The 27,970-nt window shown below is 34.5% G+C and overlaps 2 protein-coding genes and 1 non-coding gene across 6 annotated transcripts in view; 1 reads left to right on the forward strand and 2 right to left on the reverse strand.

Moving 5' to 3' along the window:
* On the forward strand, nucleotides 1,687–1,759 carry TRNAA-AGC. Its single transcript has one exon. It is a non-coding gene; the product is annotated as a tRNA-Ala (tRNA).
* On the reverse strand, nucleotides 3,085–6,066 carry LOC105156095. 2 transcript variants are annotated; one of them, XM_011072136.2, is made up of 3 exons: nucleotides 5,577–6,066; nucleotides 4,986–5,119; nucleotides 3,085–4,271 (listed from the first exon to the last, which is right to left on the reverse strand). In XM_011072136.2, the coding sequence occupies exons 1-3, from the start codon at nucleotides 5,793–5,795 to the stop codon at nucleotides 3,470–3,472; spliced, it is 1,155 nt and encodes a 384-aa protein (XP_011070438.1). In that variant the 5' UTR covers nucleotides 5,796–6,066; the 3' UTR covers nucleotides 3,085–3,469. The 2 variants fall into 2 exon arrangements, with proteins under 2 accessions (XP_011070438.1, XP_020547674.1); XM_020692015.1 differs by lacking the exon at nucleotides 5,577–6,066 and adding an exon at nucleotides 5,441–5,491.
* LOC105156096 (ENHANCER OF AG-4 protein 2) overlaps nucleotides 10,643–27,970 on the reverse strand; it is an 18,092-nt gene continuing 764 nt past the window's right edge. Inside the window, exons 2-13 of one of the 3 annotated variants that reach the window (XM_020691862.1) lie at nucleotides 27,453–27,529; nucleotides 22,389–24,107; nucleotides 21,799–22,303; nucleotides 18,409–18,517; nucleotides 18,050–18,162; nucleotides 17,790–17,977; nucleotides 15,846–16,542; nucleotides 15,291–15,753; nucleotides 14,690–14,785; nucleotides 14,492–14,585; nucleotides 11,692–11,870; nucleotides 10,643–10,898 (exon numbers count right to left, since the gene is read on the reverse strand). In XM_020691862.1, coding sequence (XP_020547521.1) covers nucleotides 14,521–14,585; nucleotides 14,690–14,785; nucleotides 15,291–15,753; nucleotides 15,846–16,542; nucleotides 17,790–17,977; nucleotides 18,050–18,162; nucleotides 18,409–18,517; nucleotides 21,799–22,303; nucleotides 22,389–24,107; nucleotides 27,453–27,529 — 4,032 coding nt within the window. In that variant the 3' untranslated portion in view covers nucleotides 10,643–10,898; nucleotides 11,692–11,870; nucleotides 14,492–14,520. Of the gene's footprint in view, nucleotides 10,899–11,600; nucleotides 11,871–14,491; nucleotides 14,586–14,689; nucleotides 14,789–15,290; nucleotides 15,754–15,845; nucleotides 16,543–17,789; nucleotides 17,978–18,049; nucleotides 18,163–18,408; nucleotides 18,518–21,798; nucleotides 22,304–22,388; nucleotides 24,108–27,452; nucleotides 27,530–27,970 lie in introns of those variants that run through there. The other 2 variants (XM_020691861.1, XM_011072139.2) reach the window with 2 other exon arrangements.

Genomic DNA, 27,970 nt, shown 5'->3' on the forward strand with positions numbered 1-27,970 from the left:
CGCGAGCACGTAAAAAAGAATTATTGTATGAGATTAAAAAGAACATAAATTTGAGAAGAAAATCATTATGTGGAATGAGAAATAAAAAAAAAAAAAAAACATGTGGAATGGGAAGAGAGAAAAAAATAAATTTAAATTAAGAGTTTATGAAAAACGTGAAAGTTTGTAAAAGAAAAAAATGTGAAGCAATAGTTGAGAGAGTGGGTGAGATAAAAAAATTTATAATTGTGATATTATTAATAAATATTAAAATTATTACTCTAATCAATTTCTTTATGAATGGAATAAATAAATTAAAAGGATAAATTTGGTATTAAAAAATTGGCATGATAAAAAAAAATCTCTTATAGTTAATTAAAAATATTAAATAGAAAATCTTATTTTTTGTTATCGAACTTTAAGTTACGCAATTAATTATTTAATTTAAATGAATATTTGGACTATTTTGAATTAAAATGAATACTGATATTTCCATTAACCTATATTGGATATATATTTTTTCCAAAAATTTAAAATAAATGTGTTGTTTTCCATTATTTTATATCGATCTATTGTATTAGATATTTATTAACTTTATTCTTCTAGGTCAGATAATCAAAATTATATTTTCATATCAAGTATTTTTGCTGTGAATTATTATGATAATCTTTTATTAATTTTTAGAATTTAATTACTAGATTTATTAAATAATTTTCCGCTATATCATAATTAAGAAAGTATTTGTACTGTTAACAAATAATTTGAAATTGAATTAAGATGATAATTAGTATATTAATGAAGGACTATAAAATAAAGATTATATAAGTATTTTGAAACACATTTCAAATGGATTTTAGATATAAAAGTTTGTGTAAAAGAATACTAGAATGTTGTGTAGTTAGCATTAAATGGACTTTGGAAAAAAAAAAGAGTACATTTATAAAATTCGATTCATTATTATATCACCCATAACGTTCAAACTCAAATACTAATTCGATATATTGTTATTTTTTAATTTAATAAATATATTCAAAATACTATGGAAAATAAACTAATATCGACATTCGTGAGACTGAAAACCACAACTTCTTGATTGTGAGGCCTTCACCTCATAACCCATAGGCCACGATTCCAAGACCAAAATTGATTCCAAGAATATCTCATCGTTGTTTAAAAAATTACCAATACCTCTTGATTTAAACGATCGTCTAACAATTAGCTCAATTCATTCGATTTTTATTTTTATTTTTTTGTGAACTGACTAAATGTCTTTGTGGATTAAAAATTATAATTTTATTTATAATTTTTTAAAAAAATTTCATCCATCCCGTTCGATTTTTTTATAAGTTCTTAATTTTTTTTAAAAAGTAAAAAGATATAGTAAAGGCAAAGTTGGCAATTTCATACGTCCATTCAAAAATTACATAATAACATCAAATATTAGAAGAGTATTTATAATTTTTCAAATAATAAAAGAATAGTTGTAATTATATTAAATTTTAAAGAAGTTGATTGTAATGTAGCCGATAGCTAATTATAGCAATAGTATATATGCAAATGAACTTAAAATGCTTGTTCCATTTTCACTTCTTTCCTACATATTAATCACATATTAAGAGAATGAGTGTAATGACAGAATAATGTTATGCTTGACGTATAAGAACTATAATACTAGATTATGTATTATTTGAGCTAAAGCTTTGTATTGGGGATGTAGCTCAGATGGTAGAGCGCTCGCTTAGCATGCGAGAGGTACGGGGATCGATACCCCGCATCTCCATCTGTTGTGTTTTTTAAAAATTTGTCCACAATACCAACAATAGTAGTAATAATAAACTCGGATAAACTATTTTATTAAAATCAAAATTACACAACATCTACCTGTAAAGTTTCAAATTATAATAATAGATTTACTGATTTGTTTCGATAGCACATATTTTTAAATATTTTTTTCGTTGTCTTGATAGATTTCATATTAGCCTAATATTGAACACGTTTGAAAATATTAACCCAAGTTTCTCTATTTTAAATATGATCTTAAAAGGACAATAATTTTAATGATCAGATTTAAGGATAACTTGGCTTACAAACTTTAGTCGAAAAATTAAAAAACATGTATTGAATATTTCTTTTTAGCATACTATAAGTAATCAAATTTCATAATGAATTTAGTGTTTTAGACACAATCATTGCGTCCAACAAAAATCCATATTTGTGTAAATAATGTTAATGTTTTTTATGAGTGTATGTATAACCATCTAAAAAAATATGAACAACTTATGTAAACAACATCGTAGTTAGGGAGAAAATGTTGTCCCTAAATTTATTAACTAAGAAGAAGGGTATGTTGATGGCATAATTTGCTGAATCAAAAGTGTGAGACACCCTACCTTCCACTAAACTAAAACATGTGGGAAAGACATATTAAGTTGTCAATCATCATAGTAGAAAAGGATGTTTTTATGAGTGAAGGATCAAATGCATGATTGTGGGCTTGAAAACTTTTCTCTGTTTCCATGTTGCTGTACTTGGCAAAAAGCCCTTCACACCTTTTCTTGTTGCTGTTTGATAACAACCCTACCAAGAAACCCCATGTGCTATCAAGCATGAATTTAGATGAGAAGATTCTTCCATTGACTTTGGACTTTCCAACTTTTCTATGGGGAAATTGCACATGCGGATCCATCAAAGAAACAGTAGAGTTTAAATCTGGTAATTACATCATGTGGATTGAGAAGTGTAACTAAACATATAGAAGAAGACATGTTGGCTGTTAAATTATAAGCAGTATAGTTATATTTAAATAAGAATAAGACAAAAGTATACTATTACATATGAATAATAATGATTGAATTGAGATGAGAAAAGAGTGCAAAGAAATGGCTGTCTTTTTTTATCACTTTGAAGCATCCAAGATTCCACAGCGGGCCAAGAATTTGTCACTCCCCGTACAATTGGAAATTCCAGTTCGAGTAAAATAAGAAACCAAACATGATGAAAGGGAACTTCTATTTCTATACATAAAATTGCACATGCAAAATTCACTAAAGTATCATGACAGGTTGATTAAGTCAAAAGTGGAAGGCATGGAAATAGCACCAGAAAATAGCGCAAAAAGAATATATGTTGGATATATATAAAATACATGTATAACAAATACCCCTTTACCCTTGTCACCAAAATGAACAGACGAGCGAATCTAATATACATTTCCTATCAAGATCGCATGATGCATATACATGTCTGTCAATTCCCTAAAGAGCATAAAAAGAATAAACTCCAAGCTTATCATTCCCCAAGTCATCGACTCGGTAGGAATTAGCTTCAACTCTCACAAAGTTGAGAGTGAGTATCGTTCGGCCAAAAACTATAATAAAGAGCTATCCGATCTTTGTAAATGCTTGTTTCTTTGTTTACTCCGATCCTTGTCTGCTATTTCTCACAGAACTGAGTCCTGTAAAGTTCAAGAACGAAACAATAAAATATGAAACTAATCAAGTGCTGCTTTGTTTCTTCGAGTCATAGGCTTAGGGAGGCCATCGAAGATAGGTCTCGTAATGGCTGCAGTAGAAAGAGCCTGAAAATCCGGCTTCAAACTCCACCTTGATGTGGGCCATAAAGAGGACAATGTCCCATTGTCAGGATCCTGCAAACATGATGTACTTGATGATTTTCGTACTCCACCAACAATGTCGGTTATGAAAGAATCCCCCAGACCAATGGGAATTGGGTTCAGTACTCCTGCTTCACCATCAACTCCTCCTGAGACAGTTCGGTTGGCTGACTTGGGCCTAAGTGCCAAGTTTTTGCCTGTAATTGCTGAAATTGCGCTGCTATTAGTGTTATCCTCCTTCAGAAGTTTTTCTGGGGTCCGGGCAGTAAAATCAGCTTCAGATTTTTGACGCCGTCTCACCAACTTCTCAATCCATTTATCTGAATCGCTGCTCTCAGCTTCTTGCAATGAAACCTGATCCATGAGATCATCATTCTCTGACAGTAAAGCTACACTTTTTGATTTTCTATGCTGACTCAGTGGCGGGTTAGAAACAGGTGATGATTTGGCAAATGGCCCATCCTCTAGATAATGAGATCCCCCTTTCCAGAACACAGCCATTTCACAACCTTCTGCTGTACTTTTTCTGTCTTCTGGTCTAAGACCATAATAACCTCGCAAGCTGGTCATGGCTGGAGATACTTTTTGTTCTGAAGAAGATTTTAATCTCAATGATGGAAATGAATCAAATAAATCAGAGTGCCTACGGCTGGATGGGGTCTGCTGAGAGCTGCTTGGCCTGCAAGTAGATATCAATATATTCAAATAAGAACCCCTTCATACATTGTTATTATAAGTTCTTTTCTGGGGTAGGGGGATGGAAGGATTTTTAACTTCCAATACAGAATCCATCTAAGCCATCAGGTCAAAGCACCTTATGTGTAGTTAGGAGAAAAAGAAAAACACGGCATTTGCTTATAACTCTTCTCAAGTCCAACACCTAGGCAAGACCAATTTCTGGCACTGGTATGCTCCTCCAATTAAACTAGTCCAGCTTAAAATATCTGCAGCTTGCTAGTCCATTTCTCTCTCTACCCCAACAAAAACATAAATGCCCAGAAAGGAGATGAAGGAAAAACAACAAAGCACTGTAAATCTGTTATATAGGTTTTCAACAGCGAACTATGGGCATTTTAATGAGGATGCATGTGTATCAGAAACAAATCAACAACAAAGCTCACCTAATAATAATAGCCTTTCAAGAATTCAAGAAAGAAATCTGCCGACCAGTTTCTTCTTTCGTTCAGTATCATGCATACCATTACAAGCACATAACTGAATCACAAAGATTTTCGTAACTTATTTATTAACAAGGAGAATATGAAGTCACAAATATATAGCAAAAAGATCCATCTTATTAAATATATTCTTAACCATATTTTTATTAGGAACTTCAAATATGGAAACGTGGAACAGCAGACAAACTCGTAAATAATGAGAATGAATGCAGTACCGGGGAGGAGTATCTTGACTATTGCACAAGTTGGGGGAAGGGGGGTGCCTCCCTGGCAATGGTATTTGAAGTGTCTTGAGTGCAAACATTTGGAGATCTGTCACCAACCCATTTAGCCTCTTTATGTCTGCCACCTAGCACATTCAAAAATCAAATTATATAGTCATAAATAAAGAGTTGAGCTATCTCATAGTTCAAAGCAGAGCATTAAAAGTAGAAACGGTGACATAAACAAGTAGTACGCAATCAAAATGCAGAAGACCTAGAGGTTAGAGTAAACCAAATCAACACCATATTTCTTTTATCAATCATTATATCTTGCCAATGTCTAAGATCTTTTATCTTAAGAAGTTCCAAAATGGAGTGCAAACTACCAAAAATCAATGTACATTTCCGCGCAAGACCAATAAAACTAGCAGCTCATTTATTTACCACCAAATAACTAAATAAGACACCTCGACGCCGAGGAGAAAAATGAATACATATAGCATCGGATTGCAACGACGAAAACAACAAATAAGGTGGACAAATACGTAAGCTGATTAACCAAAACGAAATTCAAAAAAAAAAAAAAAGAGTATCCATCAATACCTCGACGCCGTATTTGATGGCGACGCCGGCGAGCGTGTCGAATTTGGAGACAGTGTGTATTATGCAATTCACCCCTCCATTAACTCCTCCGGCCAAGGCGGCGGACTGTGGAGATGCAATCGGAGCCGATCTCGGGTGTGGCGATGATCTAACCATTTGATGGTGCGAAAATTCCCCTTCTCCATCGTCATTTATTTGCAACAACCAATCGCCCTCCATCCGAAACAAAAAAAGAAAAAAAGAAACGCAAAGAATCAGAGAGTACGAGACAAGTTTTGAATCTGTACAGTCCGATACCAGTTATGACCTAATGCGAAATCAGCATCGGCGTGCGATCAGGGTCGAAATTTCATCAAATTTTGGGTAAATAATTTAGGTAAAGAGAGATTTAAGTGAGGGAGACTCCGCAGATCTGGATGAGAGTATTGCCGATGCGCTGCCGCTTCTCTCTCTTCCTCACGCCCTCTCTCTCTCTCTCTCTATCTCTCTCTCTGATTGTATATATACACACACATCTTTTATGGTTTATTTTGTTTCTTTTATGGTAATATTTTTCTTTTCTTTTCTTTTCTTTTTGGTAAAAAAATTGCATCCAATAAATTACATAACTAATAAATTACAACAAATTCTTTCAAACTTATCATATTTAATTATTCAAAATTACTAATTTCCCACTACATTCTACTTCACTCTAATTATTAAACGCTCCTTAAACTGTTTATAAATTTTCAAACAATCAAATTATATTTATAATTATAACAAAATCCATCATAAATTATTAATAAATGGAAGAATAATTATTTGGTGAGGCTCTTTTTTTCCCTCCACGAATATTATTTTTATTTATAGAAATAATTGATTTAGAAAAAGAAGAAAAAAGTGATGATTGGAAAAGGAATATTCTAATTGAAGAGAGAGAGAGAGAGAGAGGGAGAAGGTGTTTGTGAATATAATAAATAAATAAAGAATGAGGTGAAAGAAAGTCAACATTTTAAATGTGGGTTTGGGGTTAAAAAATTGAGTGTTAGCTGACGCCCCCACCGACAGCTTCCGCGTTACCTATTTCTACTACTACGACTACTACTCATTTTGGGACCATCACCAAAATATACTTCCAAACTCATTTTTTAATATTTCTTCATCTTACTATTATTATTATTATTAGGAATAATTACGCTCTCTTCCCATAAATTTATGGTGTAATTATACGTAAATTCTCCATAGCTTGAGAAATTACATTTAACACTCTTAAAGTTTACTTCCATCTAACAAATGAGTCTCTCTGTTAGCCAAAATTGACTAAATTTACTAATATTAATAAAAAATTTAAAAGAAAAATTATATATTAACTCTGACTTATTATTGACTTATCACAGATCCCATAAATATTTTATTATCAAATTACCCTCATACGCCTTTACGTATTAATACATTTGAAGATGTATATTTTCACCATTATAAATGTAATTTAGTCCAAAAAAATTTATTTCACTTGCAATAAATCAGTAATGAGTCAAATGGAGGGGGGGGGAATATCAATTCTCATTCAATTTTTTTTTTTTATTAATAGCAGTAAATTCAACGAATTTTGACTAAGTGAAAGGATTTCTTTGTTACACGGAACCAAATCTCAGGAGTATTAGATGTAATTTTTCAAACTACAAAGAATCTATGTATAACTATATCAAATCTTAGAGGTGGGGATTGTAATTATCCCTTATTATTATTAGTAATAATAATGAAATAAAAGTATGGGTTTTTGCATGATAAAATTGGGCGTCCAAAGTCGTAACACCACCCTGTCCCAGTTTCAACTTTTCATTTGCATTGTAATGAGTGTGCCCAAAGAGGGCGTTGATTTAAATATTATCCCAATTAAATAAATCATATTGAGGTAGGGAACATGCTTCATTACGCGTCTCCACCAACAACAAATTTATATGTATTCTTAGTGGAGTTTAGAATCTTATCATTTAAGTTTAATTCTACTTAAATCTCCTCCAATAGTATCAAACTATACTTTTTTCAAAAAAAAAAGAAAATCTAAAATTATATTTACACCCACTCTAAAAATTCAATATTTACACATGATCTCCTTTCGTTACGATTTAGATGAAAAATACTGACGTCAATGAAAAAATTATATAATTTTCAATTTTACCCCTTATTTAACTTGTCGTGTAATTTTGCACTAACAACAAAAAAAAAGTATAAAAATATTAACATCAATCTGTAAATAATAAATTTTCAGATAAAATGTAAATTTAATTTTGAGAGTTTGTGGGGGAGAAAGTGTATCATAGGAATTAAAGGTATTATTTATATAAAATGAAGATGAAGATTGTATTAAAGTGAAAATTGAAAGAAGTAATAAATGGCATATAAGAGTGATAAATATAGCTTATAGCCTTCCATTTATTTAATGAAAAAATGAAAGTAGAGATAGGAGGATGGTAACAAAGCCTTATTTCCATAGAAAAACCAATGAGACAGAGAGAGGAGTTTGGCGAGTAGCACAATAAATGATCATCATATTTATCTCTGCAAACTACAACAAATTAACCAAAACAATCAATATCCCACTTTATGTGTATGTGCATATACCCCACTTTATTGGATACGGTTCAACCAATCAAAATTTCAATTTCATTGCTGTTACCACAAAATATAATTCAAAATTAAGAGTTTAAGAAATATAATATGCAATTGTCCCTACTTTTAGATTCATCGCTCCAAACAAAATTCAAAATCTTCATCCAAATGATATGTGATAGATTTAGATGAGATAGAAATATATAACTTTTTTATTTGTGTTTGAATGTGATGACAGTCCACGCAATATGCAAAAATGTTTAGGTAACAAATAAACTACAATAATTATAAAATGTGATATGTCCCTTTTGGAAAATAGAAAAATATGTTTGATATGTGAAAAAAAATAAGCTAAAATGCATAAAACTCCCTATGTTTTAAAAAGTCTGCTAAAACCCCCTCTCTAGTTTAAAAATAGACAAAAATCCCCCCTCTGTTTTCTTAAACGTAACTCAATTGCCCTTCTCCATTAAATCCAACTAACAACGTTAAATTTTTTATAAAATGACCGTTATACTTTTATTTAATATATATTATTTCTTATTTTAATCACTGTTGGATCTCTTTGATCAAATAATGATTATTAGATCAAAATAATTTAATCTCAACAGTTATATTTTTTAAAAATAAAAAATTTGAATTTTAACAAATTATTTAATTTATATTATATTTAAATAATTTAAAATTATATAAAAAATTATTATTATATACATATATAAAGTTCAAAAAAAAAACACTTCGCGTACCCCCAACCCAATAACCGCCACTCCTACCCGCCAACCCCGCCCCCTCATAGATGGGGGCGATCAATTTTTTTAATTAATAAGAATAATTTAAATTATACTTTAAATTAATTTAAATATATAATTAATTAAAGATAATTTTACATAATTATAATAATTATTGTATTTAAATTAAATTAAATATACATGTTAATTAATTAAATTTTTTTTAAACATATAATTAATTAAGGATAATTTTAGATAATTTTTTAATTTCTAAATTTTGAATTTTAAAATAACAAAAACATTATAAATTAAAAATAATTCATTGAAATATTAATACTATATAATTTTCATAATTATTAATATTTATATTAGTTAAGATATTTTAAATTTAAAAAATAAATTTATTATAATAAATTTTTATTGTTAATTTAATTTAATATTTCAATTTGAAATATAAAACTTCAACATTTTATATAGTTTTTTTTATCATATTTTTAAGTAAACATATTTTAAAAAATATTTTATTTTCAGATAGATGAAAATACAAAAAAATCCTGAAAACAAGTAAAAATTCATATATGTGAAATTATATAAATACAATGAGGGTATTTTTGTCAAAGAGACCCAACAATAAGGTAAAAAAACAGTTAAAAAACAACCCCAAACGGGCCTGTGTGACGCATCTTCTGTTAATTACTAAAAAAAGAGGTGTTTTTGGCTGAATTTTACAAAATACAGGAAGATTTTAACCTATTTTGAAACACGAAAAGTTTTAGCTATTTCAACAAAACACAGGAGTAAAATGTATTTTAGACAAAAAAAAAATAAGGGATAACTACACTCTTCTCCCATGAAGTTTGATGTAATAATACGTAAACCCCTTGTGGTCTGCAAAACTGAATTTAGTACCACTAAAATTTGCTTTTTATGTAACAAATAGATCCCCATTAGTCAAAATTCACTGAATTTATAGATATTATAAAAAAAAAAGTTGAATGAAAGAAAAGTGTCATTATCCAAATTATAAATAAACAAACACATATTTGAGCCAAAAAATTGACAAGATAAAATGAGATCTATCTTACAAGCAATTAATTGAAATTTTCACATAACAATTAATGTACTTAACCAATTTTAAATTTTCAAAATATGTTTTACTTTTGGAATGACGGTGACTAAATATGTCTATCCCCCAATTAATAATGTACATACGCTTAACTCAATATTGTCAAAAGACGGTGACTAAATATGCGTTTATGATTTGAGCTCCACTCACATTCTTCTCCAGACAGAAGAAAAGCGTGTTTGTAAGATTGCTGGAATTCATCTCTCTATCTCTCCTGGGCAAACTTCATCTCGTTGCTCCTGGCAACAAACATTCGCAGAGTCTGAATATAGTTAGAAATTCAGAATGTAGGCATTAAAAAGCGTGTAAAACCATTTCACTACACTACCTTTCAGTTCTTTGTTTCCTTCCCCGTATCCATGCGCTTTTCAATCAGCCTCGGGAATGCATGGCCAAGAAACAATAATAGTTATACTTCTTCAAGATATTGCTAGAGGCATTTTATCAAATAATACTCCCTCCAATCAACCTATATATACGATGCTATTTACCTCGGTTCTTTGAGAATGCTCTGTCCTGGCGAGCTAAAAGCAACCCGCAAGATATTGAAATTTCAATAGTATGCGACTATGTCTGCCAAAACTCGATGTTGTTTATACACTTTCCCTTTTCTACTCAGGTCCCAAGTCGTCTGACCACAAACCCTGATCTGGAGCATTGCCCATACTTTGTCGAGAACAAAGACTACAAAAAGAAATCTAACAGCAACTTATCTGGATTCCAAGATTAGGTCAGTTCGAGGGGTGAGCAGGGCTTTCAGCCAAGACAACAGGGTACAGCAGTTCAATCCCAGAAACTGGATTTGGGTGCCTGGTCAGTAGAACCAGGAACCGTCTAGTTCACTGCCTAGTATGGGTAGGGACTAAAAGGCAATTCCTACAGCAAATTACACCATACCAAAGATTTATAAACACAGATGCCTGTCTGAGCAACTGAAAGTAACTGCATTTGCAATGCATGCTTAAATACACCAATACATCATCTTACGATTAAACCTTTTGCTGAACAATTTGGTTATCCAAATTATGTAGGAGAGTGCATATTCAGCATGCACTATATATAATCAATTCTATTATCCGAACTCCCCGAGAACAATACATATCTTTAATAATCACAAAAGGCAGACAAATCAAAAGGATAAAATGACAAAATTTTGTAAGGCCTTCTGGATCTATTCTAGTATTGGAAAGAAATCATAAGCACGCAGAGCATTTTTCAGCCAACCTAAGGATCGTAGAAGAACCTGGACTGGCGTGCACCATAGAGACAGTTCCAGAGTTGTGCAAGAAAAAGTTACTGTTACAAACACACAGAGTAGGGGAGGAAAGCCGACAAACGAGGGGGAGAAAAAGGTAGAATGCACTTAGCCCAGTTAAAGATCACAAGTTGAATTCGCATATCGTAACACTAAAAAACTAAAATAGTTTAAAGCTACGTCTCTCAACAACTTAAATATCGCAACATGCTGTTTATTTGGTAAAACATCAGTGAAGCAAACAGAAAAATCACATGCAAGCACACAACACATATGGGGAGCTAGGGATGGTCTGGAATGCAATAGCAAGAGAAAACTGGTAGTAGAAATTTGAGGCTGTAGCCTCCACTAAACTTGATTTATGATTAGTATGGTGTAATTACAAGTGTCAGTATAGTAAGCAAAATGGCTTACACTTAGAAGAATTTCTGTGTGGATGCATTTGTCAGGAAAAAATTTTAATATAGACAATCCTGCCAAGGGTCTCCACAACTTCTCAAAATTCCATTTCTTTTCCCATCCAAAACATCATCTCAGTTGAAGCATTATTAGGGTCAATTATCCTTGTGCTGTGGCCGATAACCTGAAAACACCTGGAACACAAGAGAAGATACAACTCATTCAACAGATAAGAAAGAAGTTTGATTTTAGTTGAGGGAAGCTGCTGAGTGGGAAGGTTTATGCCAACATTCTAACTGTTAGATTTGACATAGTGGATTTGTATGGTGAGTAGAATCTAAAATCTAATAATTATTACATGACATATGTCCATATATATGTTTGTTTAATAGGGTTGTCAATGGGTAGGGCCACGACCATAAAAAAAAAAAAAAAGAGTCCCAGACCGGAGTACATTATTGGGTCTCTAGACCCAGGCCCAGACCCACTAAAAAAATATATATTGGGTCTGGATAAATACCCATGGGTCTTTACACCCAATGTGGACCCTAAAAGAAAGGGTTAATTACAGTTGGACCCCCTCTGAAGATGCAAATCACACTTTCCCCCAAAAATGTTTTGAAATTACCGTTACACCCCTCCAAAAATTCATTGTTTACACCCGACCTCCTTTTGTTAGGATTTGGATGAAAAATATTGACATTAGCAAAAAACTTTGCATAAAATTTCAATTTTACCTCTCATTTAACATTTTCATGTAACAATGTTGTACTTATTGAGGGAATAAAGTAATGATGTTAACCTCACTCCACATGTATATTATATTTACCCCTTTATAAGTACAAAATATATATGGGAGTGTTTAATGAAGGGCAAAATTAAAATTTATGTAACTTTTGTTGCTTATGTTAGCATTTTCCGTCCAAACTCAAACGAGAATGGGGAAAGTTTAAATCGAGAATTTTTGGAGGGGTGTAAGTGAAATTTCATAACTTCTTTCGGGGAAGTGTAATTTACCATATTCAGAGGGGGTCTAAGTGTAGTTAACCCTCAAAAAAGTGCTCAATTTCTTTCCTAATTCAATTGGATTATTATCAATAAATCTATTTAAATTTAAGGGAACAAATTTAAAAAACTTAAGACATTGTAAAATTATTTATCATGTAATTCTTTAACCATGTAAAATTTTTAATCAATTAGTAATAGAATGATTTTTTATATAAATATATTAGTTATGCTAGGTATGTTTTTCAACATGTTGATAAGCAATAATATTTTATTGTAATGATAAAACTGAAGTTTAGAATTATGTAAGTTTAAATTGAATTTCTGTTAAATATGTTTGCTTAATAATTTTCATATTAGAATATCTTTAAATGATATAATAAATTATGTTCTTTAAAAGATTCAATTGAGAAGAGTTATTTGTGATTTGGGTCTCTATAATCATATTTATTAATAATTATTGGCAAGTATAAGATCCTAACCCAAATATTGAAATGGAATAGAAGCTGGTTGTTAGCATATATAAGCTGCTGTTGAGTATGCTATGATCTGGATTTTGGTCTATCAATCAGTAAATGAAATATTAAAAAAAATATATATATTGATAAATTGGATAAATTAAAAACACCTCCCCTGAAGTTGGTATAATTACAAATGCCTCCTAGTTGTTTGAGAAATTACAAATACCTCCCTGATTTTAAAATCCATCTAACAACCAGCCCATCTCGTTAGCGTTCTTTAGGTTTTCATCCAATTTTTGTGGTGAACCGACCCAAATGAACTTTAAGATTATAAATTATAATTTTATATATACTTTATAATTTTTAAAAATTATTTTTATGGACTAATATTCCCTATAATTTATCTATTTTACCCACCTTAAATTTTTTTATATTTTTCAAATATTTTTTATTGTCTTTTAAAAAATTTCAACAAAGGTAAAGTAGTAATATCCACTTCACTATCTAGGGGTACATAATTATTTTCCATTTGTTGGGGGTATTTATAATTTTTCAAACAACAAGGGAATATTCATAATTATACCAAATTTCCAAGGGAGATAATTGTAATTTACCCTAAATCTAATGTATATATTGAATAATAATAATTCTTGCTAGTTTAAACACAACTTTCTTTTTTGAGAATAATTTATTGATTACCCAAATACGAGCAGCTCATCTATTGGTCTCGTTTTGGTAATTTGGATTTAAGTAACTTTTTGTATAGTATGTAGCTAACATATTTTATGTATTCTGATTTAATTTTGTTCATGTCTTGACTAAAAATGCCAAACATCACCTACAAAAAATAAGAAAGAGAAACGGGTCCAAGTCTTGAGGAGGGTAGGGTAGGGTCTGGGTATAAATTAATTTATTGGGTCTTGTACCCATTGACACCCCTAATTTGTTATATATATAAAATGTTTAAACAGTTTTATATGTCAAAGGAGTACGAAATTGCTTAAAAGTAAAAGGTTTGGCTCTGAAAAAAGCAGGTAGTTTATTCTAGATGGTTCACATACCACTCAGGAGAGACCAAATGCATTTTGCTATGCATTTTCCCTTTTCGACTTTACATAACTTTCTTCTTGTGATAGTAAGAAGAATAAAATCCTCTACTAAAATAAATTCATCACTGTCCGATATTTGTGAAGTTATTCCAGATTCCTGATTCCACCTTAAGTGCAGTTAACCTCTAACAAGTTGAAGAAATTTTCCATTATATTGAACAGCTTTTCCACAAAAGGATTTTGCAGATGAGGAATTTGCTCCAATGGATGTAACTGAAAGGAGAAAGACCAGAAGCTCACCACATATCCTGTAAGTCTCAGATAAACTCTTATGCTGGCCTCCAATTGACAGCAGACATGTCTGGTCTGCAAGGCATCATCGGAACACCATGAACTGTGTGACAAATACAGCAGAAATTTGGATCAGACTAAATTGCAGAACAAATGATGATGAAATTCATTTTTGAACAAGTAGTCATCCAACAACCAGAAAGATACCTGGGATTGGAGTAGCAGCTGGTTGACTATTTGTTGAAGAGGGCGGAAAACTAATGATACCTGCAGGAGGCCTTTCAGGTGGTGGTCCAAAATAACCTGCTACAGATGAAATACAAATGCTCATGAGAATGGTTCTCACTTCCTAGGAATCTGGTTATTTGAAACATCAGAACCAAGATCAAACAAATTGATTATTGATTAACCTAACACCAGGAATAAAACAAGCACAACTAAACCCATCAAAGACCTATGATGGCAGATTGAACACCGGAATCCAGTTCTTACACAGAGCATAGCTGTCGACTCTGTACAACTCAAATTTGAGAACACAGCAGAGAGAAAGGTACAATTTTAGCAGTTATGACAGCAAATGTGAACATGCTTGCTAAAGTCATTAAAAAGAAATAAGGATCACCACAAATAAGAATACAATACAGAGAAACAGTAAAGAGCAAGAGATCAAAAATACTGCTGAACTTGTGTTAAAGGATATATACCTGGCTTCACATTTTGCTTACAAATCTTAGCTGTTAAGCTAGTAAATAGTGGCCATAAGTAAGGTGGGCAAGGTAGCTGCTATAAACAAAATAACAATCTGTACCTTCATGTGAATAAGGTGGACCGGAACATGATCTCCCTCCAGTCATCCAGCCTCCGAGTTGACAATCAGCATTCAACTCATTTGCAGGCATCCGCCATTGTACATCAGCAGCATATCTTCTCGGGCCATCAGACATATTTGGCAAAGAGTAAGGGGGATACTGATGTTGCTGGACTGAGTTTGGATACGAAAATTGACCAGTTGTTTGTTGAGGTGGGGGTTCAGGATGCAAAGGTCTCTGTACGAAAGGTTTACCAGGCAGAAATGGTTGCCTATGTTGCAAAGCTTGGGGAGTCATATATCCATCGCCCTTTCCATATTCTACAGACCTTGATGAATTATAACCAACATGTTCATGTGCATTGCTGACCCCGGCAGGGTGAAAGAAAGACTGCTGTGGCAGTACAGGCGCATCAGAATGAGACCCATGAGTATTTGAAACCATATTTGCATGTTGATTTCCCTGGATATGCAAGAGTTTACAATCTTTACACTCCTACAGATTAAGATAGTCATCGCAACATAAACTTATAAACTTGCAAGAAGGACACTTACAGTTGGTGTGCCACCAATTTCACGCGGTAAAGGAGGTGGGTGATAAGCCAATGGCTGGGAACTTGACATTGTGGATGGAAGAGGAGGCATGTGTTGAGACATCAATGCAGGATGATGTTGAGGTGGCAATGATTGCTGGGAAAGAAATGGTGGAGGACCGACAGGTGGTGGAGGAAATAGAACTTGATGTGAGGAAGCTGGTGGTGGCGGCGGCAGTGGAGGTGGAGATGTTAATGGTGGATGTGGAGGTGGAGGTGGGGGCGATGGTGACGTTGGAGGTGGTGAAGTGGGTAGCGGCGGACTTACAGGAGGAGAATCAGGTGGCAACGGTGGAGAGCCCTCAGGAGAAGGCAGCAACTCAGACGTGTTTGAAGCTGATTCGAAGACCCCATCTGAACTTTGCTCGAGTATAGAGACTTCAGTAATGCCATTGTCAAACAATGATCTCTCATCCTTTTGGTTTCCAGAAACATCTTCCATTTCGAGCTCACCATCAACATCCTCTAATACATGATGGCGCCGATCACTGGGAGTAACAGTATAGTTCTCAGGATCTCTGCTTCCAGGCGTATGCTCAGAGGGTGATGTATCTGCAACTTCCTTACATAAATTTGTTGGAAACTTATCTTCTTCCTCTTCTTCTTCCTCATCAAACACATGAGATGCCAGGAATCCAGGCAACTGAAACGTAGCATTGCTGAAACCAAATGAAACAGAAAAATAAGTACTCATTAGGTCAAACAAACATTTCAGAATTCAGAGAGTAAAATAGAGATAATGCTACCATGCAAAGACAATCTAACTACACTTTATTGACTTCATAACCCTCACACAAACCAGGCCCCACACTCATAATGCAACAAGCCTAAAAGGTTTTCATGTGGTATGAATTAGTAACTCAGGGAACTAAAACAGTTGGGAAAATACTAAATCCATTTCAGAATGACACCACAACTCAAGGACACCAACAAAATCACAGGAAATTTAGTACAGGGTAAGTGTAGCAGTAGAGCGAAAGATAGGATTGTCTGTCCAAAATGAACCCATACTTGGCTTTCCTTTCCACCATTGAGCAAAAAATGTTAACTATTTACTCCAAGTAAAACAAGCAAAAAGCACCAGTCAGATCTCTCTCTTCCTCTCTCTCATTGCACACTCGCGAGACTCACGCTCTACTTCCAGTTCAGGTATGGGACCTTCAGGAGCTGCAAATCAATGTGTTGGTGGCACTACATTGACCATAATTCGTTAACTATTTACTCTTTAAGTAAAACAAGCAAAAATCAGGCATCATAGAGCAACTCCAAACCCACACATGCGCCACGAGTTTAGTGTATCTACTTTCTTTACACTTTTTGGCCAAACAATCAACAAAAGATAGAGACCCATTAACTACGTCAACTGACTGAATTATAGATAAGTAGCACAAAATAAGCCAGAAAGGTCATGGTGTATCAACAATCAAACTAGCCAATTTGCAGTGCATCTTAACAGAGGGTTTCAAGAAAATAAAGCATCAGCACGGCTATACAATTACCTCTAACTCTTGTTTCTACCTGGTCTAAACAACTACCAACATTTAGCAATAGTTGAAGTTCACAGTTAGCGGCCTAAACCAGACCAGGAGCTGCTTTTTCCTCTTTTTGTTAAATGTTAGCGTGTGGGCGAGTTTTCTGGAAAAGCATGGGTGGTTTGCTTTGACGGAGTTTACAATCTCCTTGGTGCTAGAAATTGGTATAAAACCCATTCAACATCATTTATTTCTGGAAACGGAAACGTGTTGGCAGCATATCTATCATAACGAACATTTCTAGCAACAAAACAGTAATACTATGTTGGTGGTTAAATATATTTACAAGAAGAGCATCTCAAGCTAAAAGCAGAATTAGAAGGGAGGAATAGGAAAGAGAAAATGTCTCAATGGAAGCAGAGTTAGTTCCAGACCTCCCATACTCATCCACAAGCATGCCTTCCATTTCTCTGATAGGATCATCAATAGCCCGCTCAGCCCGGGAAGGACGCCTTAGGGAAAAGCCAGCAGATTTATCATCATCTGTTGCTCCTATATCATCCATGTGGCGGCGAAGAACAGATTCTGGCAAGATTTTCCTCTCAAGCCACAGACGCAAGACCTGTATAAATATTTTTAATTGGTATTTCACACTAAGTGTAAAGAGTTATTTTTTACATATATTATTAGTCACCTTATGACACTGACGCCGATTTTCTTGAGCACCTGGACCAGATGGAGCAGCAGCTCCAATCAGACGGGGCAAGGCTGCTTGAACAGTGGGAATATAAGAGGCCCCTGCAATTCCTGAAGACCATGTAACAAGGAAATAGGTTACCTCCACCAACGAAGTGGTAAACAGATACAGAAAAATGTGGGATCTTTTGCTAAGGGCAGCAACAGGAGAACAAAGAATTAAGCTAGGCTATATGCCTACAACACCGAACATCTAATTGAATTGATACTGATCTAGATTTCAAGCATTCTCAGCTTTAATATGTTGCTTAGGGTGGGTTGGCGGATTCCTCTTCTGTTTCTTTTTTTTTTTAATACCTTTCTGACTATGAGAGCACTGGGTTATCGAGTCAACTAGAAAAAATAAGTCCACTTTGTGACGAAAACTCTGCTCGTTTTCCAACTTCCGGATGAGTAGTTCCACAACCTGCATAGATACGGTTCGATGTTGTCAAACTGTCAAAAGGAAAACACATAATACGTATGTTGGATAAACATCCACCACAAGAAGAAGGCAAAATAGGAGTAAAATACACGGGAGTAACTGTACCTGCCCAACATAAGCTGAACCACATTTATCCTAGGGTGAATAGATTGTCATATTCAATACTTATTAGTTATTACCTAAGAGGAGCTGATAGTTTGTGCTACTTCTAGATTTGGAATTAACGTAGCAGTTCATCTTGGCAAAAGTTTCAGTATGCAAAATGGTTATAGAAGATATATCAAGTGCAACAGTGCTTTATTGAAATCTTCTGACTTCATGAAATCTCTCTACTGGGTCAATAATATCAGGTTTTAATCCTTTCTGCAACAATCACTTTGGAAACCTAAAGCAATAGTAAAGTAACTAAGCCATCGCATTTTGCCTGCTTTCTTAGCCCCCCACAGGTACCAGAGAAAGATATCTTTTAGGCTGAAATCCTGCAATTCTGAACAGTGAATGAGCACCAATAGAGGTAATAATCATTAACCCAAGTCCAGTAGGATACAAACTACAAAGGCTCAACATTTTTTCTGGACACTAGAACAGAAATACATGTAGCTTTCCTCTTGATCATTGGGTATAGTGATTCATGAGCTTTCACTCCCCAGGTCTAAATGGGTGTGTGTCACCATAACTTCACTTATAAAACAAAAATATGACAATGTTCTTACTTTATATATACATTTTTCAATAAGCTAAGAAATGGATTTGCCATTTTCATGTTTGGCTGAGTTCCAAATTTTAATTGAACAGAATTTTGCTAGAAAAAATAAAAATTAGAAACTTCAGCATAAAAACATACAAATTAATTTCAATCATAAAGTGCCCTAATATACCAGCTGTACAATTCAGAATCATATACCATATAACACCCAGAGGTTATCCACATTACTTGTGACCAAAGTGAAGATTTACCAATAACAATCTCAAAATTAGATCCCCAAATTCCACACTGAATTCCCATTCAGCAAACCAACAATTTAGCACATCGATAGCATCCATAATATCTTGATCAAACTTCATCTGTACTTTCAGCAAGGGATATTATAGTTTCTACTGCCTTTGGTATTTACAATAGGAGGAAAAGAGAAGAAAGGAAGTTTCTTGTCTCGGTGGAGTGTGAAAGTGCAAAACCAGAGGATGGAGGCCAAAACTGAAACTTTAATTCCTATATTGACAAAAAAATCATGTAAAGCATTGCTAAAAAATACGGATAACTTCGGGTTCAGCTTGTGACAAATTAACCAAAACCCAAGATCAGACCTGAAAAGAACTTGTTGGACCCTGAACATGCCCCGAACATGTGACCAGCTGGTTGACCCACAAAACTGGGTTTATAATTTTTAAAAATTAAAAAAAATATATCTTTTTAAAGTAATGTTATTCTAACTTTTTAAAAAATGACAAAAACATATTATTGAAAAACAATTGATGTCTTATATAAATATATGTGCATGTTCAGTTTTTAAAAAATTAAAAGCTTCCAAATATTCGTCACTTTTATATAAATAAAAGTATAAACTATTCTATATTAGTATTCTAATGTATCAAAGTATTATTTGTATGTATTATAATGTGAGTATGCATGAAATATACGCATATTCTTCCATATAAGCAAAAAACGTACATCATATAAATACATGCATAATAGCCCAAAAACAAAAAGAAATATTAAAGGGACAGGGTCTAGATCCCAAAACTATGTCATATCTGTACTACAATTCCCGTTTTACATCTACCACTAACTCATTATTCTTTCAGCCATTTTTTGTCATTTACCAGGTATCATCAAGAACATCTGAACAAAAACTTATTTAGATAAAAAATGGTGCAACAGAATAACCATAATCCTCGAAAATAAAACGATAGACAGCAGTACTTATTGAACTAAAGGAAAAAGGACATAATATCAACTTATAGAATACCACGCCACAGCACCCAAACCATGAACCTTGTGCAAACAATTTGATCTCAAAGTCCCCATTCAAGTACTTTATAGGCAACAAATTATTAGAATAATACTCACTGAAGGAAAGACCAGAGAAAATGAAGAGAAAGATAAGGCAGATATAGAAATGGGGAATATTGACAATATTATACTGAAGCAAACCATATCAAGAAGCTGCCTTTCATTTTGTATAGAAAATGCTACCACGAAATGCATCAGAGACATGATCATACTTTTCTAGGGGCCAAAGCATTAGTACATGTGCTCCATGCCTTTGAATAGAGGACTGTGCTAATTTTCTCTACTGAAGTAGGGACTTAAGACTATTTAGCAGGGCACCTTTACTATGGACTTCTTCAGAAAATTAATCTCATAATGAATTGGCTTAATAAATCTACCAAAACTCTGCAACTAATAACATCCTTTCTGTTTCAATCTTCTTGAGCATGAAATGCCATAATCAGTTTGTGAAATCCCAATAAATTTCTGCGCCAAAGAACAGAAACCTACACACAGTATATGAAAACCTAAAGTGCTTATAGAAGAGAAACCAGAAACCTTAGTTCATAGAAAAAGGGACAGAAGAAAAACTGAAGCAACCCTATGTTACATCATGACCTCTAACCAGAGACTCATAGGTTCAACTTCAAATAATCCACATTCTAAAAAAACTCAAATTTGACCATCGTGGATGATAAATGAACTGCATGCTGCTTATAACATGCCTAGTACGAGTCATGAAATTAGAAATTAAAACCAATCTATGTAGCCACAGGAACAATCATTAAGCTTTCTGGAGCAATTAAATTATCTCCTTTTATCCTCTCTTAGCAAATCCTGGATATTGCAAGAAGCTTGCAGCCCCCTAATACTTCCACAGGCTTTGGCACATGAAAATACACTTAGATTACTTGGCATAATTGATACCCCTCAGAAGTTTTTGTGTATATACTATATACTTTCTCATGCATAGATAATACAAATCAAACTATCCAACTCAAATATGTCAAATACAATGCCCAAGGTAAACCTGCTAATCTAGCCAAAATAATACAAAATAAGATAACAGGGTTTATTTGATAACTTTCAACCAGGAGACGCACCACGGACGAATGAATTTACTACAGTGAACAAAATAAAAATCATAAATGGGAAATGCACAAAAGGGTGGCCGGAGATAATTTAGCTCAGAAGAAGGTAACTTATTCTGGAAAAAAAAAAAGGTCAAATTAGGAGACCTGCAGAAGAAAGTTGTCAGGTGCCAATTACCTACCTCATTGGCAATCCCATATTTTGCACAATCAATTGCAAGACGAGTTGCACGACCAATACTCTCTTTGGTCCTTGATAGTGTCTCTATCATTCCCTCAAAAGCATCACGGGCAACAGCTGCCTCAGTACCCCCGCTAAGAGAACTACCAGTGGCCTGATGACCTGAGCTTACCCTCTTCTCCTCAAGTTCTTCATTCTCATGTTCATTCATAGATGAAAATTGGCGAACATCAGAGGAAGGTGAAGTAGGTTGTAATCCTTGTACATCCAGTTGGAGTGTGTTGCCTGATTCAACTGCTACTGCATCAGGAATAGGGCTTGGGCTCCGTCCAAGCATGTCAGCATCATTAACCAATAAAGCCAAAGGATTTCCATATGAGTTTTGCAAGTGGGCTTGCCTCTTTTTTGCCTGAGCAGCAGCAATAAGATCTTTCATGGACATGACAGAGCCGGAATTTTTCAAATCAACGGGGAAGCTTGTTTTGATGTCTTTACCACTCTCCGGCCTGAGCAAGTGCAGATCAAAACATCAACAACAACAAGTAAAAATAATACAATTATTTATCTCCACTAACAACAATTTCCAATTACCTTTCGCCAAGTGAGGTAATGCTCTCATCTGGATTTCCAACCATAAAAACAGAATCACTGTTCTGGGAATCTGATCTTGGAGTAGTATTCCTTTTCTCCCCAGAAGAAGTTGCCTTGCTTTTTTCACTTATTGGTTGATAAAGAGATGTAGTTGACCTATCCGAAGCTGTAGCAATGGCCCTGTTGGCTCCCGGTGGAACTTTCTTCTGAGAAATACCGCCAGGTGCCTTGCTGAAGTGCTTCTTTTCTGGTTCTCCTGATGTTCCGGTAGCAGTAATAGATTGACTGGACCTTTTAGGAGAACCTACTGGTTTTGCCTCCACAAAGGATGATTTGTCGGACTCTAACTGCATTGGACCTAGAGATACATGTTCTGCTGATGATTCTCTAGTTCCCTTATCCATGCTTTGCTGAGCAGTTGCTGATGAAGCTTTATTGGATACTTGAGAAGATTGAGCATGTTCTTTTAAGGCATTATCTACTGTTCTCGAGGCCAGTTGATCATTGGCATTATTCTCACCACGCATAAGATCATTCTTCTTTGAATCTGATCCGCTAGGAATAACAGAAACCTTATGGATGTATCCTCCATGAACTGGAGTTTTTGGCAATTCATCATCTTCGTCATCACATAGGCGGACAGCTCTTCGTTTCACTGGCCGCTGCGGAACCGGAGATCGAGCTTTGTTAGGACGCACCATTCCGTTTTTACGTGTTGTAGAATTTCCGGACTTATTTTCAGGAACGGAAGCAGAAGTACACATCATCCCAAGTGCTCGGTGGCGCTTTGTCGGAGGGAGATCATCTTCATCAGTAGAACGATTGGACTCATTAGTTTGTTTTTCATCTTCATATCGGTACTTCATTTTTTTCCTGGAGATAACTTTCTTATGCTCCTCAAAAGCTTCAGAGTCCATTGGACCATCATCTGCCGCCTCAGAATGCTTTTTATCTTTGAGCAATCTTTTCCCCCTCCTTTGACTGCCAACACCTAGACCCAAACTGGATGACACCTTCATGCTGCCACCTGAAGCTAATTTTGTCTGCACCTCGTCACCAATATGTTCATGAGGTATAGCTCCACTATGCCTATGCATGAATCCCTCATGCTTCCTCTTTGGCCCCATTGCCAACTTTGGTTCATGGCTATCTGTCAATTCAGTCTGGTCAACATCAAAAGCCATACCCTCGACTTTGACATCACATGAACCTTCCTCCTTAACCAAGGAATCGGACGGGCTACATCCTAATACCAACTTCTTCACTAATTTAGGACTTCTAGAAAGCTTGTTCCTCTTTCCCAAAGAAAGATGCGGAGACAAACTATGATTCATGTCATCTGATAAGCTTGGCTTTACATCTTGGCATTCCATCTCACATTGTCTTTGTGAACAAGGCTCCAAAACAGAGCCCAGATCACTCAGCCCTTTTATCTCTGAGTTGCAGTTTGGTCCTTCCGTATCTATTCTATCATTTCCTTTAATCTCTAAGGCTTCATCTACCACTGGATCAACAGATTGCGTCTGTGATGCAAGATCTTGTGCATTGTCATCATCTCTTATACCGCTTAAATTTTTACGCTGCAACAGTTCAAATTCCTCAGAGATTTCCTTCACAGCTTGGGCAAAGTATTTGACTGTTTTACCCTGGCATCGAGCAGACAATTTATTTTTTGCTTCACTAGTAAATGCCTGGATATCCGCAGGAGCAACAAAAGCTCTGTTAAGATAAGGGAAAATCAGATCATATACCATACAAAAATCTTTCTATTCATCGAAGATGCTATACCAGAAACCAACAGACAAATGTGGAAGGGTGTTTGCAGATGAGGAACAAGAGGAAATGGCTTTATCAAAACCACTTTTAAGAATGCTGGGAAATTCTCAAGTGTATGCCAGCTGACATACAGCCTATATAATAATGCTATAAATGAGATAAATAAAGACAGAGCAAAGCACGTGTCAATAAATCACATTGCAATGAATCCAATGCATTTTCAGCCCCAAGTAAATCTAACAACAGCAGCCACCTTCGAGATGCCACATGCAGAGACTAGTTTTTAACTTTTTAATGTGGGAGATCAAAATGGAAAAGAAAAACTTCAAAACATTAACTACTATATGAGATACATTTCTGAGTAACACCAGGAACACACTACACAAATGCACCCATTTAAAAGCATGGTGGACGAGAAACATCAATGAGCTCAAGCAAATCTAGATGAGATGATAGCAGCGCTTGTTCAAGCATGGAAACACACAAAGCAATAGATCAAAGTACATGACTGACAGCAAGAGTGCTGGGCAAAGACCAGTCATTTAGACTCTTCGGCAAGAGAACTCAACCATAGCTTAATAAATGCATCAAGCACAAGACATCTTACTATAAGCTTACTGCTACTGCTTATAATGTACTGATATCAGACACCTAGCATTCGCCTACATTTAAGGCCGATAATCTAAGGAATATTTTCTAAAAAAGGATCACTCAACTAGGATAGACATGAAAAGTGTTCAATAAAGCACAAAACTATGAGACATAGAGCAATTAAATGATATCAAAGCTGCAAGTGGAAATTCAATATTTGAATATGTAAAACCTAGGATATTAACACTTATATTCCTTGTAAGACATAACCAATTTAGTAACTAAGTTATCATCGAAGGGCCAAAATCAAATCGGAAAATATCAAATTCCTCTGCGCACTCAAAAACATGACATTTAGATAGCTACAGATCATATTCCACTTAGTTACATTACGTGGCAGAAGATAAACTCCCATTACCCAAATTTATGTTTACTTTAAATGAGGGAAACCTGTAAATCCAAAAAGAGTCTCTTAAAAGTGTCAATTTACAAAAATATTCCTAAGCTTTTGCTCAAAAGCTGATTTAACCCACAAATTTTATTCTGTTGCTTCTTTAACATGTTTATCAATATCTCACTATGACAAGAGGCCTATCAGAGCTATCTTGGTCTAGAATACAATTCACATATGTGGCATGCAAATATCAGAGTCCCCCCTCCCCCACCCCCACAAAAAAAGGGGCACAAAACTAAACAAAAGAGACCACCCCCGTAAATAAGAAAGAAACTCTCTGTATCGTCTGATCAATCATTATCATTCCATGTCATGGCTCCGATGATAACCATCATATGCTGACATTTTCTTTTTCTATCTCCTCCCCCATTTTATGTTCATCTTATTCCCTGGTTCTTTTCTCTATCAATTACTCTAATAATATTTTCAAAGTTTTTTTTAGTCTATGTAACAGTATAAGTTGAAAAAAGCTGTAATCTTTTTAATAAACAAAAACAAATAATATATAGAAAATATAATTCTTTTTAAAATTAAGCAAACTCATCAATAGTGTGCGAATTTTGACTATGTGCCACATAGAAGAGTCAATTAGAAAAACTACAAATCCCTCTTCTAAGAACATTGAGTTGCATCACAGAACAAGACAAGCCTTCAGTAGAGGCGAAGCTTTAATTCTCAAAAATACCAGCAAAACCATCATAGTTGAAAATCAAATAAATCATCATCAAGATCAATATATGCTCATTTACCCATTCATTGAGGTGAACAAAATGAAAAACCTAAAGCTAACACACACACAGAAAAACAGTCTTTAAGATCTGTAGTTCTCTTCTGCCAGACAACACCTAGAAGACTCTCTGCAGCTATGTCGCCACAGATTAGTGCCTAACTTCTGTTATTTCTCAAATAATTACAAGTAAGAGACTTGAGATATGTTATTTTTCAGAGATTTGGGCTTCAAAAGTGATCACTCATATAAAGGTTTGACAGTCAAAAGAAGGTGATAATATGGACGGTAGTCTGTGTAGGTTCCTCATCGAAATCTACAATGAACAATCAAAATTTTTCTTTCATAAATTCAAACAGAGCTTTTGAAGGTTTTTCTGAATATGAGACATTACTCGAATCTAGTTGTAGGCTCCTGGATAAGGATGAGAGGTCATAATTTTTATGGCTATACTCTCTGTTCTCTGAGGTGAGGTCCTAACAACTTTAAACCCCTCGGTAGACTTCAACAATGGCTTCTTCTGATTCCAAGCAGAAGTTTCTGGAGATTCCTGACTGAAGACGGCTTGTTTTGGTACTTGTTAACAATACTCTCATAATATAAGTCAGATGCACATGCACTCTCCGGATATAAGCTTAAAGAAAAAGTGCTGGATACTTCCTCTTTGTTTTTATTTGGGCCCTATGCTTCAACTTGCTTCCTTATCTATTTAATCCAATAGTTCTACGGCTGTTTCTATATAAGAATATGTTCACGAACAACCGTGGATCACCCAACTGAGACTATAGTCAGTCAATTGAAATTTCAGGCTTAGATGTGATGAGCCAGAGGTCATCCTATATCATGAAAACTTGGCATTTCAATAAACAAAGTAAGTAAAGACAGCATAAACTCTCAAAAGAGGTATAAAGAGACATGATATGAGTACAACCAGTAACTTGGAGATAAGAAAATCGTTTCATCTTATGCCAAAAAGGTGGGAAAAGGATGTTGGCAGACCCCAGAATGATACTTGTTATCATTTTGCCTTTGGAGAACTACATCTGGCAATTGGAAGAACTATAAAATAAGCAATTGGCTGTTTTAACTGTAAAGCAAACAGCACATGAATGTGTTAAGCTGTGAAAATTTTGGATATCCCAACAAAAATTCCCACTGAACAAAACTTTTGAGTCCCAAAAAGTACAGAAACCAACAAACAGACTTATTTCAAGTATTTCGCTAACTATACTTGCTAAATGTTTCAGACACAGGGACAGGCCATCTACAAGGAGACACAGGAAAGAGAGTTTCTCATTTAGATTAGAAGATCCATTGCCTATCCTAAGAAACCCAACCATGAAGGTGAATTTTTCAAGGACCACAGACACTCAAAGAGAATACTTTTTCTCATGTAATATTAGTTTTACACATGATCCATCATGTAAGAGAAAAACTTTATCCTCATAATCATTTTGGCAACAACTTTCATAATTGTACAAGGGGGAACAAAAAAAGATATAAAGAAAGTGCTTACATCTCTGATGTACCAAAAAACTGGACAAAGTACTTTTTAGGGTCAGGAGCACGCTCCCAGTCTTCAGGTCTGCTAATCTGGAATTTGAAGCCATAAAAGGTTACCCAATAAGGAAACAACTGCAATTTGATATTAACAAATCCAAGATAATACATAGATAGAATCACCCATATTTTAATAACTAACACCGATGTAAACAAATAATGAACATAATGAAAATGCTAACCCACAACCTAATGTCCAATATCAGGGAGGTAACAGTTTGTTTTTACATTCAAATATTTGGTTAACTGATTTGCCATCATATAGTAGAATTTGGAAGCAAACAGCCACCTCATCATCCAAAAATAAACATATAAACGGCACTGTTGCATACGACAACTGAGGAGACCGTGGGTAGAGACAAAACCAATAAATGCGTATGAGACAAGGCCACGCGCATAGACATGGTTGAATACACATATAAGTACATAACACTTAACGTGGCAGCTGAATGGACATAAATGCATAAAGAGCAC

Source organism: Sesamum indicum, linkage group LG2, assembly GCF_000512975.1.
Source record: "Sesamum indicum cultivar Zhongzhi No. 13 linkage group LG2, S_indicum_v1.0, whole genome shotgun sequence".
Taxonomy (NCBI): domain Eukaryota; kingdom Viridiplantae; phylum Streptophyta; class Magnoliopsida; order Lamiales; family Pedaliaceae; genus Sesamum; species Sesamum indicum.

What these genes read in the sequence shown, in the direction of transcription:
- LOC105156095 (XM_011072136.2), bottom strand. Translation starts at nt 5,795, where the DNA reads ATGGAGGGCGATTGGTTGTTGCAAATAAATGACGATGGAGAAGGGGAA. An exon ending in CCATCAAATACGGCGTCGAG is followed by an intron (nt 5,120 to 5,576) that starts GTATTGATGGAT and finishes TGAATGTGCTAG; the next exon opens with GTGGCAGACATAAAGAGGCT. An exon ending in AGTCAAGATACTCCTCCCCG is followed by an intron (nt 4,272 to 4,985) that starts GTACTGCATTCA and finishes ATCTACTTGCAG; the next exon opens with GCCAAGCAGCTCTCAGCAGA.